General features: G+C 52.0%; 1 protein-coding gene across 1 annotated transcript in view; it reads left to right on the forward strand.

Moving 5' to 3' along the window:
- The first annotated feature begins 1,206 nt into the window (after nucleotides 1-1,206).
- Nucleotides 1,207-18,921, forward strand: part of SNF4Agamma (SNF4/AMP-activated protein kinase gamma subunit) — a 223,184-nt gene continuing 205,469 nt past the window's right edge. The window contains exons 1-2 of the mRNA XM_037219712.1: nucleotides 1,207-1,294; nucleotides 14,169-14,364. Of these exons, the coding sequence (XP_037075607.1) occupies nucleotides 1,224-1,294; nucleotides 14,169-14,364 (267 nt within the window). The 5' untranslated portion in view covers nucleotides 1,207-1,223. The remainder of the gene's footprint in view (nucleotides 1,295-14,168; nucleotides 14,365-18,921) is intronic.

Consider the following 18,921-nt stretch of genomic DNA (forward strand, 5'->3'; position numbering starts at 1 on the left):
AGTGAAGTGCCGGCACGGGACACATTGGTGGGCGGGCAGAGGCCGGCGTATTTAGTGTTGGAGAGCTACCCCCACGCTTTGACTGGACGGACTTCTGGGATCAGAGCCCACGCTAAGCGGTGTTTATTGCGTGAGCCGTAAGCCGACCACCCCACCATGCCATGTCGTGCCGACGGCATAATCCTGCGGTGAAAGGTGACGCGCCGTGATGGCCGACAAGGTGCGGTCCGCCCACCGGCGTCACCTGACCTTTTGGACGGGTACTGTCTCTAGTCCCAGTCCTTCCCAGTCGAAGGCGAATGGCAGGCGCTTGGAGCGACTCGGACCCACCCCGCCACCGGTGGGTGAACCTGAAGACATGCGTGCTGACCAACGGAGCCACCGCTGCGGCTTCGGCAGACGCTGTCTTGACTATGCGGGGGAGGCAGAAAGGTGGAGAGGCAGATTGATAGTCACCAACCAACACTCGGATCGGGGCTGGCTTAGGTAAGCATAGACAATCATAGGCAAGTTTACATTTGGCGATACCTTTTTGAATCTACTGCCTCTCAAATCACTGGTCGTTTGCATCCTTCAGCACGTTTGTGAACGCACTACGTATGAAATGGGCACGACAACCTCTCGACGCAAGTACTGTACTTGATCGGCAGGTTTGCGGAGCGCGTGGCACCGTTTCGAGATCCCCACCCCGCCTCCAACCGAATACGACCTTTTAGCACACGCGATACCAGCGAACCCTCCCCACCGTTCGATCCAGCGCTGGGTCATCGGCATCCGATGACGTCGCCTGCCTGAGCTGGCAAGGTCGCCTGCCCCATCGCCATCACCCACGGCCACCCGTCGACAACCTACGGAACCCGTGACAGGAGCGCCAGCTCGCCGGCCGCCGGTGCCTTCTGCCGCGCGCGGCGGCGCTGTCAGCCCCTGCGGCTGCCGATCGCTGATCGAACCGGCCAACCCGCAATCGATCAGAACGTGCGGCGCGGTGACCCCGGCAAGCGGCCGGCAGCGAGCGGCCACGCCCGGGCCGCCACCGGACGCCGCGGGCGCCACCCGAGCCGCAGCGGTCGTTTTTGCTTTCGTCACGTCCCCCCCCCCCTCCGCCTCGTCGGTGGGTCCGGCCGTCGGGCGCTGTTGCCACCCGCCGCCGGCGGCAGAGAGCGGCAGATTGCGCGGGCGGCGGCCGACTACGCGGCATCGATTGAGGCGGCCGGCCGGACGCCATGGCGGCGCCGTCCCCCGGCCAGCGCGGCCGCGAACAGGTGTGCCCGCGCGTCCCCCCGCCGGCGACCAGGTGAGTACGCGACCCTTGCCCCCGCGGCCGCCGCCCGGCCGACGGCCACCGCCTCAGGCGCTCCGTCGCTGCGGCCGCGGCCGGCCACGAACAAAGGGTCTTTGTTGCTGGAGGGGTGAGCGAACTTGGGGTTCATGACTGCTTTACTGAACTGTCATCGATCTGGCCGTATTTCGAGCTCAAGAGGCACGGGCAGCGGAGCTCAGAACTTGGAGGGGTCCTTGTGAGGGACGGTTAACTGCAGTGTCCTTGACATCGACAATGGGACCACAGCCGCGGCTCCGCTGTTCCCTTGATCCACTGCCAGCAAAATAAAAAGGAATGCCACCGAGGAGTGAAGTCACCAAGCGTTTTCCACTGCCGCGTTGCATGGTTATCACCAGTCGACGTTGCAGCGCGGGGTCGCTCTGCGGCGACGTGGCGCGAACGAGCTCGTTGGCGCGATACCGAAAATGCGCCTTGCCACTTGTATTATGCACCAAAATGCACCGCGAGCTGACAAAATAGTGATGCCATTCGATCCCCAATCCTTCGGTGCCTCTTTGGTTTCTTACTTATCAGCCACCGGTCTCACATTCCTGCTCCCAATCTTGATAGGGGGCGGGGCACCGGGGCACACGCTTCCAGCCCCAATCAGTTTTGTTTTTGACAAGCATTCATTTGCATGCGAATAAAGGTAAGCACGGTGATGTTAACATACGGTGTGCAAGAAGCTGTATGCGCCCGTGACCCTCTAAAATTTGTTTGCAGTAAAAAAATTAAGTCACACCCTAGACCCCATTGCAAAATTATGCACAGGCTCCAGCCAACTCTCTTTCAGATGCGAACTTTTTTTGCAAATCAGATAGTGCGCAATTTAAACGGGAGCATCTGTTTCGCAGAAGGTGGGCCTTGGAGTCTCCACCTCATTAAACAGCTCATCGTAATTCATCGGTTTCGTCTTCCATGCAGCATGCAGAAAAGCTCAGAGTTCTTATACTGGCCTATCAACCCTCGACCTAGGGCCATCGACCTCCAACGTGCCATGGGGTAAAGTGCCGAAATACCAGACGCTCAAGGCCTTTCTTGCTTACATCAAGAGGAAGAAAAGGCACACATTTTGTTGGGAAAGCTCGGGCGCGTCAAATAAAAGCGTACGGAAATCCCTAATTTATCCCGTAATGACCACTCAGGATAGCCTGTGCCGTCAGATTACTGACGACTCGCATGTCAGTGGTGGCATGTTCCATGTGCCCTGCGGTCTGAAATATCGATCCGCCGCGTCCCTAGGTGTGCCTGCTGCAGGCCTTACAGGCAGCCCATACCGCGCTCGCCTAAGTCACGCATGCGCAGTAGGGCGCTTCACTTATGAAAAAAATTGAAGTGGAAAGCACACAGCAACCTTTCGATGCACCCGTTGTTCATTCTCAGTGATATCATCTGCCATATTGTCGTAGAAAACGGCATCACACTTCCAATAAAGTGTGCCAATAGTTGTGCTTGAAGCGTAAACACATTTTTTTCATTCATTTTTCCTGTGCGTTGTTCCGTTTCTTCGAACGACTAGTCTTGCCCGTTTCTCCATTGCTCAGCCTGGTTGCAAGGCATAACACAAATTTGTCGGATTTTAGATTGACAGGATTTGGATGTGTACATAGTCAAGCAGTTCTCATATGGCACGCATAGGGATTTTATAGTGTGCGGTGAATGTGTGGAAAATGCTAGGTTGATGGATGGCGTTCATCGCATTGAAGTGGATGGCTGGGAATCAAGTCTGGTCACTTATGTTCATGTCATGGATGTTAGGAACTTTTTAGTTGCTTCTTAGCAAAAGATGTAATTTTATTAATGGAACTGCATTGCAATGTATACCTATGTGTCTATAAATATACGAGGAGCGATGCTTCCTTTCCGGTGTATTCTCAAGGTCGGACCGTGCTTTTATCAACCTCAGGACCTGAAACTAAAATTCTGATTAAGGTAACAGCCTCAGACTGGGTCTATCTTGACCCGTACCTTGATTCAAGCTCTCATGCGATTTATACCACAAACATGTTGACGCTACGTATAGTAACACCACATAGCCCACGTGTTGAGCAAAGCAAAGCAAATAAAAAGAAAAGTGTTCCAGATTGATAAACAAGAAGTTCAACGTCATTTTTCCAATCGAAGCAGCTACCTCAAATTGAGGTTCTGAGCTCTTGAGAAGCAGTGGATTTAGACTGGTATTACCTACTAAATCTGTCGCGCCGAATCTAACTATAAAAGAAATATACGAAAAAATGACACACTCCCCTGAAATGTACACTGTTTGGGTTGGAAATCCTCTACGTCTGGCCGGGAAATTTAACTTCGTTGAAAATACGGCGGAGGTGTAAGAAAATTCGGTCCCTAACGACACACTGCTCTTTTCACTATGTAAACCATTGCTTGGCATGAGTTGGTGGTTTTGAACGTATGCAGTGATTTCGCACCGAGTATTATCAACGCCCATGATAGTTCCAAAGATCTTTCAATGTCAAGCCCACAACAAACGACCCACTGAAATCGACATCAAAGAAATCAAATAATTCCGAAAAAGTAAGACCCCATTTTATAAGTCCAAACAGCTGAGGTCAATAAATGGTTAGCCGAACCTTATCTAAGGTCAAGGCATATTCAGGCCATAGACTAGCCTTAGGCGGCCAAAACTATTCGTTTCGTGAATTATGCGGGTGTTGTTAATTATTCAGGTAACGATTACTGACGTTGTTATTTGTTATACGGTGGCGTTCATGAAACCTTAAAGCTGCCCTCGAACCGCCCATGTACTCCGCAGAAATGCGAAAACAACCCACGACGAAACAAAACTGATCTGATCATCTGATCCAGTTTCATGTTGTCTGACGGGCTAAACCTTAGATATCGGAACCAGCTTATGGGCTGTGGAATGAGCAGCGCATGTGGTGCTTGCAGGCAAAGTCTGATGCAACAGGCAGCAAAATCCCTAAAAATGGCAAAATTGAACGTATATTTGTTTTGTCTCCAACCGATAAGATTATCTCTGAACGCCGCTGTAGAAAATGGCAGGTCTCAGCTATTCCCGTCCAATGCGACAGCCAGCCTGTAGATCGAAAAATGCTTCAACGGTTCTTGAATGACGTGAGGCGTTCTTCATCCACCAACTTGATTTGTCCCACCTGCTAAAGCTTGAATTGTTGTATGAATCCAAGTTCCTTGCTGTTTTTCTCGGAAGTTCCTGCAGTATTCATTGCTGTCGTTGCACCGACATGGAAATATCACCGACCCACCATGATTTGTTCCCATCGACACGTCCTAAATTGGCTAGCGGAGGCGCAATGCCACACAACACGAGCGGTGTTCCATTCGTGGAGGATTCCGGCCGGGGCTCGCCTGGCTTCGCGACTGAGTGAACAACCAGCAGCCATGCAGGCCGGTAGTGGAAGCCTCGCCTGGCTTCGCGACTGCGTGCACAGCCAGCAGCCATGCAGGCGGGTAGTGGAAGCCCCGCCTGGCTTCGCGGCTGTGTGCACAGCCAGCAGCCATGCAGGCCGGTAGTGGAAGCCCCGCAGGGCTTTGTTGCGCACAAATTGCTACAACCGCGTAACATGTAGCTCTCAGAAGAGCCAAGTTCGATCTTTCAAGCGCGTTCGTCGAACTCCGCAACGGGATAGACTGGAGCTACAGTTAAGTTAGCTGGTGACCGCCTGGAAGTTCTCTCACCGTTTTTCGGCAGACACAGTGCGAGCGCTTGGACGGTGGTAGAAGGGCTCTGACACGCTGCTGACGTCATTACGAGACACCGGGCATTGATTTTGGGTCCCGAAATGCCTCGTTGGGCAACAAAAGAAAGATGCTTGAATAGCGAAGGAGATGCGGATTCCAGCCGTTCGTGTTTCCTCTCACATTTTGGAAATAAGTGAGAAAATGGGTGCACCGGCGTTATGCTACCATTTTAGGAAAGAACATGAAGTATGAATAAACTGACTTGGTCACCTAGTCTTTTCTCTGCATTTCTCGTTTCAGGCGCTTCTGCTTTTCAGCGTGCTCCTAACATCCAGGAACAGGTGGTTTTGGCTTAAAGTTTTATTTTGATTTTACCACGCTCTCGACCTGGGAACTCAATTGTGGATATATTTACACGTGCATAGGTATTTTGCAATACTTCACGCTCGCGTCGTGGGTGGGTGTAGCAATAAAGTAATAAAGTAATAAAGCGTTGCTCAGCGGGATACAATAAGAAAAACTGTCGCGGCACAACGTAACCAACTTCGCCCTACTGGACGTTTGCTATATATTATCGGCCTGCACTTGCAAGGCATTCTTAGACGCGCCGAAATATGTCAGATGACTCGTATAATGAACATGGTTATCGTCTGGTCCTTCCACGCGCTAGTCAAAGTAAAGGTGAGGGCAGGTAAAATGGAGCCATTGTCTTCAAGGTAGCCGGCGGGTCCTTGCATGACGTGTACATACCTAATTCATAGGCACACTGGCTGATAACAGCCTTTACGTTCATGCGAGGATTCCCAACTTTGCGCGAATATTCCAGAGAACGCGGCATCGCGATGTGCATCGGCTTGCCATGTCTTCGTGGGTTAAGTCTTCGGAATGACTGCGTGCCATTTTGTCTATGCGTGCTATTTCAACCAGTGGTATGGCTAATGATACATTATGTTATGGGCTGAATGTCCGGCCGACCGGACGGCGGGGGACAAGGTCACGGCAGGTCACGCCTATTCTCACATAAGGCTAGTTTCCCCTTTGGAATGATTGATGATCCGACCGAGGGCAGTGAAACAGGAGCTCCTTTAGGATGGTGGATGTTGGTTCTCACATTGTTCGGCTATGCCCTCTGCTCCCTCAAGCCGGTGCCCCTGATCTGAAATTTATGTTGTCAGAGGATCTGAAACAAGAAATGGTCGCAATGTCTGAAACAATGTACGAATCATGAGGCTCTTATTTTTTCGCTACATTTTTGTGTTTTATGGTATCAGGAAGTGCAAAAATGCTTTTATGGTGCATTTTTCAAAATTTAATTTCCACTTATCTGAGGCTGGAGTCGGACGCGAAGAGGGAGGGGGCGGGTGACCTGTTACCTCCTCTCCCTGCCCCCATTGCCTATGCCTACGCTCGCAAAGGCGTGAAAAAAGCCTTTTTACGTGTAAAGACCATTCCCCATAACAAGCCGGACTTCGAACACTTTTTCTGAATGTGGTCCTGGCGATTGGCCGCGGCTACTTTCATGATTTGCTTAGAACCAAAACTTGACCTACCTTCCTCCGCGGTGGCCCGTCTACTTGGCCGCGGTTTTGGCTCTGAGCCACCGTGCTGTGTACCCAGTTCAAGCTCCGGCTCGGAGCAACGCAGCAACTTAAGTCCACTCTGATTCTGACTCACAAAAATGGTTCTCAAATTCGGGAACGGTGTTATTTGGGTCGACTCCGCCTCCGAAGCTTTAAAGGATAGCCTTGTCAATGAGTGACACAAAGGCTGGCTACAGCACAAGTTAACATAGTTTTAAAATGCACCGTAGCTTTATTTAGTTAACAACGTGTAGACCGTTTGCCCTTTTTGTTGCTTGTGTAGGTGGTCGGAGTGAAGATATGACCAGTTCTTTGTGGATGGTAGGCTGACAACTTGAGAAGTGAAAACAACGTACATATTTCTATTTCAGCACAAGCTCTCTCACCTTTAAACATAATTCGATCTTGACTCATAAAAAATGCAAGCCTGTTCCCGCTGTATACTGATTGGGAGGAAGCATGGGTGAGCGCTTGAAAACTGTGTCAACACAGATCGCATTCATTTATAGTTGATCAAGCTTAGTCCCTCCCAATAGCTCAGCTGGTTAGTGGGCCCGCCCTCCGAACCACCTGCCCGTGGCGGGGTGGGTTTTTGGGTCTCGCTTTTTGCCCTTGACAGGTGTGGCCTGAGGCCTGTGGCAGCGGCCGCGCTAAAAGTCGGCTGGCGTCAGAGGACAGTACGAATCGTGCCAAGTATTGCGTCGCGTTAAACTTCCGCCACATAAGTCTGCCGTTGACGTGCAAATGCACGCTCGGATGACAGGGGTTAGGGCTCACACAATAAGCACTGCTTATTGTGAGGTCTGATCCCCCAAATTCATCCATTTAGAAGGTTTGGAAAAAACCTTTGAAGAGTTGGAGAAAACGCTTTCAGGGTTCGGGTTACATGTGCTTTGCGGTACCATGCGAACACTTTCATGATGGTCAGCAGTGCTTGCAGCGTTTGCAGTGCCTGTCAGCAGTGTTTCCTTCAATGTGGGAGAACCAGGTATAAGTTTGCCAGTTCTCACGAGTTCGCCAATGTTCAAGACAGAGCTCTGTTGAGGAACTGCAAAAAGTTGGCAAACGAGCAGTGGCATGCAGGGGCGGCGCCACTTCCAGATTAGATCGAAGGGCCTCATGAGCAAACTTTGGGGTGTCTCTACCTCGGCCACACCTGACCTGACCTCGGCCACAATTTTCTGAAGAGGAGGGGACGGAGCTCAGTGAGGACTCATCATAAGAGAACCGAAGGAGACTACGGTACTAGATGAAAACTGCCGGCCTAAGGGAGAGGGAGGGGGGGGGGGGGTGGGGCTCTGGGCCCTTCGAGCCCGCTTCTGTGCTGCAACTCTGTCCCTATCCTTGCCTAAATGATTATTTACGATCTTTATTGCTGTCTAATTTTTTTCCTTGTCATGGAACTTTGCCCACTTATGTAAAAAGTACTTCTTAGTTGTATGCGAAAGAGCTAAAAGAAGTTTCACATTCGAAGGTATTGAGGCAGGCATTCAATATGATGAAAAAAGCCCACTTGAACTACGGGTATGTTTTAAGTGCAAAAGAATGCTTTAAATAACAACATTTAGTATTAAGTAAGTTTGCTCTTCATGTGTCATCGCTTGGTTACGTAATAGAACGTTTTTGTAACGTCAGAGTCATTGCCAGATTGCCACCATTGTAGCGGACAGAGTAACTTGTAGAACTGACTTGTAACCTGTAACTTATAGCATAACTTGTAGAACTGCCCAAATGCGTGTGATATGTCTAACAAAACGCGGTTTGTAATCGAGGCATGCAACCAATGGCTACAAGTGGTTATTACCGTACTGCCGCCTACCTTTGTGACGGTTCATGCCGGCATGCTCCAGGTACGGGTATTTCGATGTCATATCGTTTTTGACCTTGACCACAATATGGCTTTTAAGGTGGGAAATTCATGTGTTGTTTCTGTGGCATCACGCGTGCCTGGGCAGCTTCAAATCAGGCCGTCTGAAATGTCTATGCAAATTTGTGAGCGTCTAGCCAAGAAACAAGCGTTTGTTCAAAACCCCATGCAATATTTATAGCGCCTGATGTTGCCATCTAGGGTCTCCTCCAGGGAAAATCTCATCTAGGGTCTCTTCCGGGTCGACAAAGGGCCCCTGATAGTAAAAGGCCTTCCCCTAAAATCTCCAGATATGACGCATTTGTTATCGAGGGCATATTTTTCTGATATAATAGATGTTACACATATTCACCTTCTATATCTGGAATAATGGTTTTACGCTACCGCGAGATCAATTCTGCCTTAAGTTAACAGTACATAAACTAGCTAAATCATGCGTTAAATGACTGCATGAAATGAATCGCTGGCGCATTTCATTTCGCGAAATTCTGTGAGAACTTTATCTGGGTTTACAAAGACAGCAAGGATTCCGCGAATGTAGATTGCAGATCAAAATGAGTCAACAATTCATATGAAATGGCCATACCATGTTTGTCCGGGTATGTTCAACATTCCGTCAGAATTGACTAATGGTGCGATATGTAGCGTAGTTTTGAGCATGCGCACTCGCATAGCTCGTAACAAAACACGCGACGCCAGGCGTTGCAGTCTCCTTAGACCACGAAGTCTTGATATCGGAGCTAACACTAGGCTGTGGCCAACAGGTGGAGGAAAGTAGTGACGCATGTGAAAGAAGTACCTTTGAACGCTTTTGGAGACCAAATTGTACATTTAGAGACATTCCGGGCGTATATTTCACCTGTGCGGTTTTTAAATTGATGACAATAACGCATTAGTCTTTACAGCACCGCAAAGTGGTGCTTTAAAGAACAATGCGTTCAATTGTCATCAACCTAAAATCACAGAATATTACATTATATTGCATTAGTCCGCTCCCTGACGCGTGCAGTTGACCCCAGATCGAGGCGTGAACCGTCATTAACGCAACATCCCTGCTTGCCGCAGATGGTTAGATAACTGGCACATAGACTCCAGTCGGGCTTAACGGGCCTGTGTTGGAATACGGTTGGAGGGCCCAATAAGCCGGGCCCCTCTTCGGGTCCCATCAAACACTGCTTTTGGTCGGCGTGGGGCCCCTTGCGAACACAGGACCCTCTGATAGACACTGTGGGCCCCTAGCAGATACAGAGGGCCCGACCAGTGTAAATCACTGGTCCCGGCTTTGTAGCTGATTAGGAATGGGCTCTCAGGCCAATACCGACACGGAGCCGACTGTGCGGTAATGGTAGTGCCCAACCAACATATAGGCCCATATCGACTCTGGAGTCCCCGGTCGGCGCAAAGTGCCCTCTGCCCGTTACTTGAGCGTCCGTCGTCACAGGTCGGGCCGCTCAATAAGAATCCGACCAGTTCTTTATGCCCTAAGACCTTCCAATCGGACCATTCATTGTCGGGGCCATGAGCCCCCTGGGCTCTTCGGGCCTCCTCGAATACTGCCTTTGGCCGACTCGGTGCCTCTTGGCAACACAGGGCCCTGTTAGGCGCTGTGGGGCCCTCGAGCAATATAAATCGCTAGCTCCGTCTTTGTCCCTGCTTGGGAAATGGGCCCACAAGCCCATGCCGCCGCGGAGGCGGCTGTGTGTTACTGGTGGGGCCTGACCGAAATACAGGAACTTATCGACTCAGTGGGACCCTGATCAGCACGCAGGACCCTCTGGCTGACACTGGAATGCCCGGCCCTGCGGGCTGGGTCCCCTGAATGAGACCTTCGTTTGGCTTTTCGGGCCGTTCTGGCCTTCAAATCGGGCCCTAATTGCAGGTTCCGAGGGGCCTTCGGACCCCTCGGAACCTAAGGGGAGGGGGGAGGAGCACGTACCCTCTGTGCCCCCTTGCCTGCGCTACTGGGCTCGAGACATGGACATACTGAACGGACGCTCGAGACCCCCGAGTAGTGCATATACGTGTACCGCCTGTCGAACGGAGGCATGCGGGCGCTCTTCTCCCGAAGCATTACACACGCTGCAGCATATACATGACGGCAGCGCCCCATGACGTCACCTAATAAGCATCGCTATCACTGAATATATTTGTCAGCATGCAGGTAGGCAGCTGCTATGCCGCGCCCGTACCCACAGGTGGTCGGACGGGCACTTCCTCACTGCCGCCGGGGCCGGGGTTGAACATACACCTGATTTACTTTTCCGGGTAATCGGCGATGTTGCTATTGCATAGGAGAAAGCATAGTACACCGAGCGTGGCTAGTCGCGTAAAACCTGGCGCGAACCTTGATCCAAACGCCACATGCCATGCGCAGCGCGATTCTGATTATCGACAATCGATTCAGTGACCTTTGGCCACTGGGAGTGGGAGTGGCGGACGGGAACCGGCTTCGGGTCGCCGGCACCGGCGCGCCGCCGCCGCTGTGTTACCACCTGGCGCCTCGGGCCAGGTGCCAAATGACCTTTCCACACCGGCATCAACAAACTGTGGGAAGATCGCGCCGCGAGGATCAATGCTGGAGCGGGGTCCAGCCGGGGTGGGGCGGCACCGGCGCGTACCAGCGGGGACCCTGCCGCACGGGCGGCTCCGGGGCTGAACCAGGCTTCCGGGCGGTGCTGGTTTGGAGGCCTGACGCGTTAACACGCGCCCGGGCGAGCGGTCAAATTGACCCCTTGAAGGTTTTTCCTAGAATGGTTTCCGAACGGCGCGGCTTAGCCGCGGCAAAGTTTGCATAGCTGTAGACAATTAAATAGCAGGTCGTCTGGAATCAAAAATTAGATGTACCTGGTAAGGTCGCTGACCTATGGCAGGTCAAAGTCAGGCCGTGGTTTCAATGAAAGCAATTTCCAGTGATCGTTCAATCTGATCCAACGACAGAGTGTTAGACGAAGCCATACATCTCTGAGAGAGTTTCTTAGGTAGTACAATAATTGAATCAACAAATTGAATTGACCTAAGGTCAGGTATGAAGGTCAGACCAAGGTCAAAATTAACCTGTGTTATTGCTCTAGGGCTTGCGGTGTGGAGTAGTTTCTGGTGCTCATTTCGAATTTATTGATAAAAAACCGCATTATACACCCTCCATAGACTTCCTAAAGGTCAGAGTAGTTCGCTGACCTAGAATGACCCAGGTCAACACTTTGTTTTCATGAACATACTGCCTAGCGTTATCTTTGTCGCTTATCCAAATGCAAAACTCAAAGCGGTCTTGTATGATTTTGGTCACCATGACCTCCCAAGGGTCAGACGAGGTCACTGACCTTAGATAAGCATGTGCACGCCTGCTTAGAACAGTTATCTAGGTTCTAAGGGCCCTTTGGAGGCCAACCTAAAATTTGGCCTTGTCTTATCTTATTTGACTCAAAGGTCGTGACCTAGGAATATCAAACTTAGATATATGTGAGTTCACGTACAGGTCAACACACCCTGTGCATTTAGGTGTCTCTAGCTTGCTTAGTTCCTGAGATCTTAGGGGGGATTACATTGACCCCCACCCGAGCGAAATGTATCCAGCCGGCCACCCGGGTGCATGTTAATGAGGTAGCCAAGGCCAAGGCCGGTGCATGTGTGATCAGGTGCGATGCATTCTGCCCCATTTAATTTGTTGGAGATGACCTTAAGCGACTGTTTGAAAGCACGCGTTTTACCCTATGACCCGGCTCAAATGGACAAACAAGAATGATGTGCTGGAAATGCGTGCAAAACGCCCGAGTTGTGTTGTCGCAACGCAACGCAAGTGTTGCAATTACTCATCCAGATGTATTCTGCATCAGTGGCAGAAGGGGCTATCTTTGAGCTTTGCCGCGAATGACAGTGTATAATGCAAATAAACGTGCCCTCAACCTTATTGGTATGCGATGAGATGCGGGGAGCTACCCCCCCCCCCCCCCCGCTTCCCCCTCCCTCCCGCTGATATTTGGTAATCCATTTTACCGGTTTGGACGGATCAGGTATGAAACGAGATCGTGCTCTCTGAACTTACCTTGATAGCCTGTTACAAATTTCTAACGGATTCGGGGACCCATTCAAACGGGCAAAACATGCGGTTGGCTTTTTCGCTTTAACTACATATACCACTCAGATCTCTTTCATACTTCTACATTTCGACGTTCGACCATAATAATCCCAAAGGCATACAAGCTACTGTGGATTGGTGGCGGACGTGAGATGATGGAAAATGATATTAATGAACATAGGCGGATCCTTGAAGGGGTGGGGGGGGGGGCACGGGGCCATGCCCCCCCCCACAAAAAACCCTGAGAGTATGTTTTGCCCCCTCCAAGCATTCCCTGTACTTCATAAAAGTCTCGTCTACTTACCGTCTGATTTACCTTTAACTTTTAGCTGTTTTGTTTTAACTTCTGTTTAAGATTCAAAAGCATTTCTGTGCTTGAATGGTGTCCCTTCTAGGTACTCGCGAGAGGCACCATGCACTGGACCTCGGATCCCACACAAGCCAGCTGGCGACGAACGGTTGGTCCCCCCCCCAAAAAAAGCGCAGGCTAGATCCGCCCTGTTAACGAAAACATTTGATGCCTATTAAAGCCTGATCTGGCGCATACAAGCGCTTACCCTTGTACTCTGCGTTGCAATACATGTAACATCCAACCCAGCGATGCCAGAGATCAGTCGCGAATGCAGGATATTCAAAGCTGATGAAGAATGCAGGATACATGAACACCCTGATGCCTGCGCCGAAACCAACGTCAATGTATTACCCCCGTTGCGTATGCTCTTACTTTGCCTATGGTGACCCAAAGTGTTCGATATTTGCGATAATTGGCCTATTTTGAAATATGGACCAATATTTTAAGTTATTTTGGAGTTAAATCGGATGTGAAGAAGGAAGTGTTCCGCCAATACATGACTCCCAAAAAATCGTGATTTACTCTGACATGCCTCCCACGAATCAATCATGGAGCCGACCCCGAACAACGTGGCGCCGCTCGTTTCTGTTTGTATATGTATATTCTATATATATATATTATATATATATATAGAATATATATATATATATATATATATATATATGTATGTACATTTTATATATATGTATATTTTATATATGTGTATGTATATGTATTTGCATATTTTTGTATATGTCAGACCCATGGTTAAGGAGGCCACCCACCGTCGGCGCCCCAGCTAGATCGGTCAGAGCGGTTAAATGATGATGAAAAAGCACAAACCTAACCCGGACCGGGTTGCGACCGTGGTGAACGCGGCAGCATGGCCCGATGAATGCATGCACAGATCACAGGAATGGGTTCGTCCCCATAAGTATTGCAGCTATGTGCGATATTTCAGGATGTTTGTGTGTCAACTGCATGGCGGCCGTTTGATGTGCTCTGAAAAATTAATACCACTGGCAGAATGTGATACCCGTACTCCCAACGGGGTTCTCCCATGTCCTTGACGTACCAAGCCCTGTCATCGAGGAGAGAGCAGTAACGGACTTTTCCACCATAACCGGACATTCAAACCATGCTCCAGCCCGGGGCGTCAGAATGCTTGTAAGCTTGGGAAATATAGTGATTTCCGTGTCACTGCATTTATCTTCCAGTACTTCTCACATCAAACGGGCTTGGATCGACAACAACTGTCGTACCCCTCAGCGTCCTTCCGCATCGCCGACGCTAACCACGCCGTTCCTGCACCCCAGGATGAAGGAGCCGCCCTCTCGTCGCAACAAGTACCTCCGCAGCCGCTCGCCGGTGCACGAGATCCTCGCAGCAAAAGGTGGCAGCACCGTCGACCGGGGCGCCGAGGACAAGCGCTGGCGGATCCAGATGATGATCGAGTATACGGCCATCCCGGAGAACAGCGAGCACGAGCCGGATCAGGGGCGCGCCTCAAAGGTAGGTGCTCGCAGCGAGCCCGCGCCCGCCCGCCGCCGCTGCCGCGGCCCGCGGCAGGGCGAGGAACGGCGGAAGCGATGCGAAGACGGCCGTAATGCGGCGAAGCGGCGACTTCTGCGCAGCGGTGGTCGTGGGGTGGCACGCATTTCGGCCGCCTCGCAATACTGCGCAGACCCCGCGACGAAACGAACGCGCGCGGTGGTCGTGGGGTGGCACGCATATCGGCCGCCTCGCGATACTGCGCAGACCCCGCGACGAACGCCGCGGTGGTCGTGGGGTGGCACGCATGTCGGCCGCCTCTGCAATACTGCGCAGACCCCGCGACGAACGCCGAAAAAATCACGTCTGCTTCAAAAGAACGGTGTTGAGATGCATGTAACTGAGAGATTGTGTGTGACCCACTCCATTACATTCTGTGGATCGCACTCAACGTGAACAACCTAGGAGAAACATTGCGTTGTCTCGACGTTGAATCGAGTTGGTGCGGTACGAACATCCTCCAACGCTGCGTCTCACGCTTGCGCAGCGCTCGCCATCTTCTGCCGCTCTGAGACTCCCAGCCAGCTGAACACTAATTATGCGCCGTAAGCACGTAGGCCTGACGTAGTCCGCCATTATGACCTTCACGAGTGGAAGACGGCTGTCCCGTCGTGTTAGAATAACCGGGCAGCGATACATCCGACATGCCTGTACCTGTCAAACACGGTATTGGCGGTCCGGGCGGTACAGCACAGCCGACTGAGCCGCTCGTTGATACTGATCCGAGGAAGCGAAGAAGACACAACGACAGCTGTGGTGCGCTGTGTGCGGCGGCCGAGATCATATTGTGGAGGAGACCTCGGGTTCGGTCCGTTCTCGCCCTGGTGCAGGAGAGACCTCGGGTTCGGTCCGTTCTCGCTCTGGGGCAGGAGAGACCTCGGGTCCGGTCCGTTCTCGTCCTGGTGCAGGAGAGACCTCGGGTTCGGTCCGTTCTCGTCCTGGTGCAGGAGAGACCTCGGGTTCAGTCCGTTCTCGCCCTGGTGCAGGAAAGACCCCGGGTTCGGTCCGTTCTCGTCCTGGTGCTGGTATCGGTGTTCACCGCAGACGTCCGGAAGTTCTGATCAGTATTGGGGGCGGCGGTCGATAAGGCTGCCAAGGGGTCACTTGACACTAACATGGTTATAGGGAACAGTCCAGGTGAACTATTCAGCTTGGGTTAAGCCTTGAAAAGCCCATGCTGAACGATCACCATTAACTGATCCCTGATAGGCTCTCTGCGCCCTACAAACAAGATAGTGCGCTTGATGCTGGCTGGCATCAGCTGATGATCCACTGCAGCTTCGTCGAAGAGAGAGATTTATCAGTACCATTTCCTGTGTTCCGTCGAAGATTGATCTTACATGCCAAAGCGCTGACTTTTAAGAAACCAGGAGCGGTTCGTCCAGTACGCCGGTAGAGGCACCCATAAAACATTTTTAGACCTCAGAGGCATTTATCAGTTTTTATAGACGTGTTCAAGTCCGGTTCACCTAGGCTATGACCTTGCGCCTGACTGACGGGAATCTCAGTGCCATGACAGCGACTCAATCGATGTATGTAACCTTGGAATAGCATTGGGGGACATCCTGGACAAGGCTGAATGCATTAGAACTCCCCGACTGTGATTGGAGACCTGACTTCGGGTCTCAAGGGCCCCATAAACCCACCGACTGTGCAGATTCTGCCCAGTGATGTGAGCTTCGCCACTGGGAAAGATGTTCGACGTCGGACACATGTAGCCAATAACTGACATCGAACGACCGCTGCTGGCCCCCTGCTATCCTCGCTCGCCTCTGAGAACACTGACCTCTGGCTCTGTGTCACCGGGCTTTCGAACGCCCGGTAATTCTGACACTCGAGCCAGGTGCGGTTTGAATCGCCCCGATTGTTCACCGCCCTGATATGATAAAAGGCTGTGGATGCATGCAGGTGGCAATGGGGCCGGGCCTGCTCTTCTCGTACAGGCTACGTACAGGCGATCATGTGCTCTGGCGTGTCTGAGTAGCTTGCGCTCCCCATAAACCTTGACCAGCCTGGACATCCAGCCATCAATGATAGTATGTGCATTCCAAAGGCACGCTATGGGCTGCTGATCGACGGATAATGCGCTCGTGAGAGCATGTTTGCTCAATGGCGTGGCCTAAACATATGAACCGGTTCTGCTGCCTAAATGATCATCGTTCCTGCGCAACCTAATCGGCATGTCACGCGGGAACGACATCGATGTACGATTGTCGCAGTGCATAATGTCAAGGTCAGCAATGGAAACGTACTGTTTCCTCTGGTGTCGGAGCCTCGGCATGCATGCTGCTCATCATGCGTCATGCCGTCATGAGCCGTGCAGTCCTCTGGCAGCTCCTCTGGTGTCGGAGCCTCGGCATGCATGCTGTTCATCATGCGTCATGCCGTCATGAACCGTGCAGTCCTCTGGCAGCTTTTGACGCTGCTGGTGCCCCTGCGCAGAACCGGAGGTGTCAAGTCGCCATGCCAGAGGCGACCGTATTTTTTCTAACGCCAGAAGCGGAACGGCCGGAAGCGGAAGGTGCGGGGCGCTGGAATACTCTGAGCTGCGACCTGGTGTCCTGCATTAATTCGTGTTTGGGCTGCAGCATTGCTCTGCGGTTGCAAGGCAGCCATTCTCGATTCGGATCTTCAATGGCGGCTGGAGACAGGGACTGCCTCAAAATGTGTCGCAGACACGCGCAGTTGCATGCCATTGAATTTCAACGAGCTGATAGATTCCTCCACGAGCAGTCGGCGGGGATATCGCTCAGTCGTCATCCGGCAATGGGGCGGTAGACATAAGCAATGCACTGTTAAGGTCACGGTGGATTCCACCACAGCGGAGACATTGGAAGGTCTGGTGTCCGAGGGAAAGTAGCTGTTATATTTATGGCCGGGACAGCGGCGGAGCCACGGAGCCTAAGCGTTACCAGCTGACGCGGATTCCGCTGCCATCGATATGCTCAGGCTGGGTTTCTTTCACAACAGGAAATGTTCGTAGGTAACCGTATCTGTGCATGGCGTCGACTTCTTGATCCGTGTCTGGTTAAAATTATGCCAACGTTGTTGGGAGTCGGTGGAACTCCATCTTATTGCAACTTTTCAATCAACAGCTCATGTTCTGAGAAGTCGCTCTCAGCGCTCATCTGTCACCCATTTGCTGTTAATTGTCAGGGAATTAACACAGCCAGGTAATTACCAAGGGCATCGATCGCATGAGGTCTCAACGGCTTAAGAACACCAGTTGGGAGCGGGCGCCGAAGAGGTCCGCGGCAGAGGCTCCCCCAACCCCACCCCCACCCCCCGAGGCCCGCAGCAGAGGCTCCCCCAACCCCACCCCCACCCCAACCCCCGAGGCCCGCGGCGCCTGAAAGGCACAACATACTGTGTACCACAGCCGCACGGATGTTGTCGCAGCATCTCATGGAAGTTCGCTCAATCATCAGCATTTGAGATTTTGCGAGAGTCCGACAGTGAAGAGAGATGGACAAGACTGGACATCGAGCCGATACGATAATGTCAATGCATTTATGACCGGAAGGAGATAACGGGATACAATGGATTAACCGATCCGGTACCTGCCAGACACTACATTTCACCAGCAGCGCCATCTGAATGAGGAAGGTCTGCAGCGGAGATGCATTTTTTCAAGTGATGAATTGGGTGCATCATTATGGGCCTGGTGCTAGTCTCAGATTGTTGGCACTCAGGTAGCAAAACCTTTGCGGAGTGACATCACTGAAGTTCACTCTTGCCTCTAACACGTCATCGCAGGCAATGTTGGGTGTTGTACTAGGATTTGCAAGCGAAATGTTTGCGCTCCTGATTCATGGCATAGATCTGTGTAGGCACTGAAGCGTGCGGCATGGGAAATGGACGGTGGGCTCTGCTGTTCAGGTGTTTCCAGTTGTTATTCACGGAGGCAGTCGACTCAGTGTGCCTGTATCCGACATCCTGATTTAGCCGCAGTTACCTTACGGGGGGCTTGTTTGCTTCATTGTTAGCCGGCCGCGGTTCAACTAGACATGCTCCTACCCGCAACGCCGTGCAATAAGGGCCATAATTAGCCACCGTCCCGTCTATTTGCAAGGGTGAGGCAGGGCGGGCACTGGCGGCCAGCCCCGTTACGTCACGTGACGTCACAAAATTACGGCCGTCCCGAGAGCCGCCACGGCAGGCGCTACGAGCCTGCGCAGTCGTGCCGCGGCTGCAGCGCGATATCACTAGTCTCCAGCGGAAGTGGCCAGAAAGCGAGCTCACCGTGCAGGAATCTGCTCGTGCTGCGTCGGATCAGTAAGCGCAAGCCGTCGCAATAGTCCTTGGTCAGCTGTTTAGGCTGCGCCGCAAGCGTCTGTCTCGCGCGGCTTGGCGGCGGAGAGTGCGGCGAACGAAATCAAGGCCACTCGCGGCGACCACGCGGCGTCGCCACCGGCCGAGCCGCGGCAGTGCAGCAGCGTGGACCTTTGGGTGCGTTTGCAGCTGGGCGATCTCGCGGTATTTTGACTCTGCTGCCGTGGACTGGCGTCGCACGTGCCA

This window comes from Pollicipes pollicipes, unplaced genomic scaffold (genome assembly GCF_011947565.3).
Source record: "Pollicipes pollicipes isolate AB1234 unplaced genomic scaffold, Ppol_2.1 Scaffold_4295;HRSCAF=5057_pilon_pilon_pilon, whole genome shotgun sequence".
Classification (NCBI taxonomy): Eukaryota; Metazoa; Arthropoda; class Thecostraca; order Pollicipedomorpha; family Pollicipedidae; genus Pollicipes; species Pollicipes pollicipes.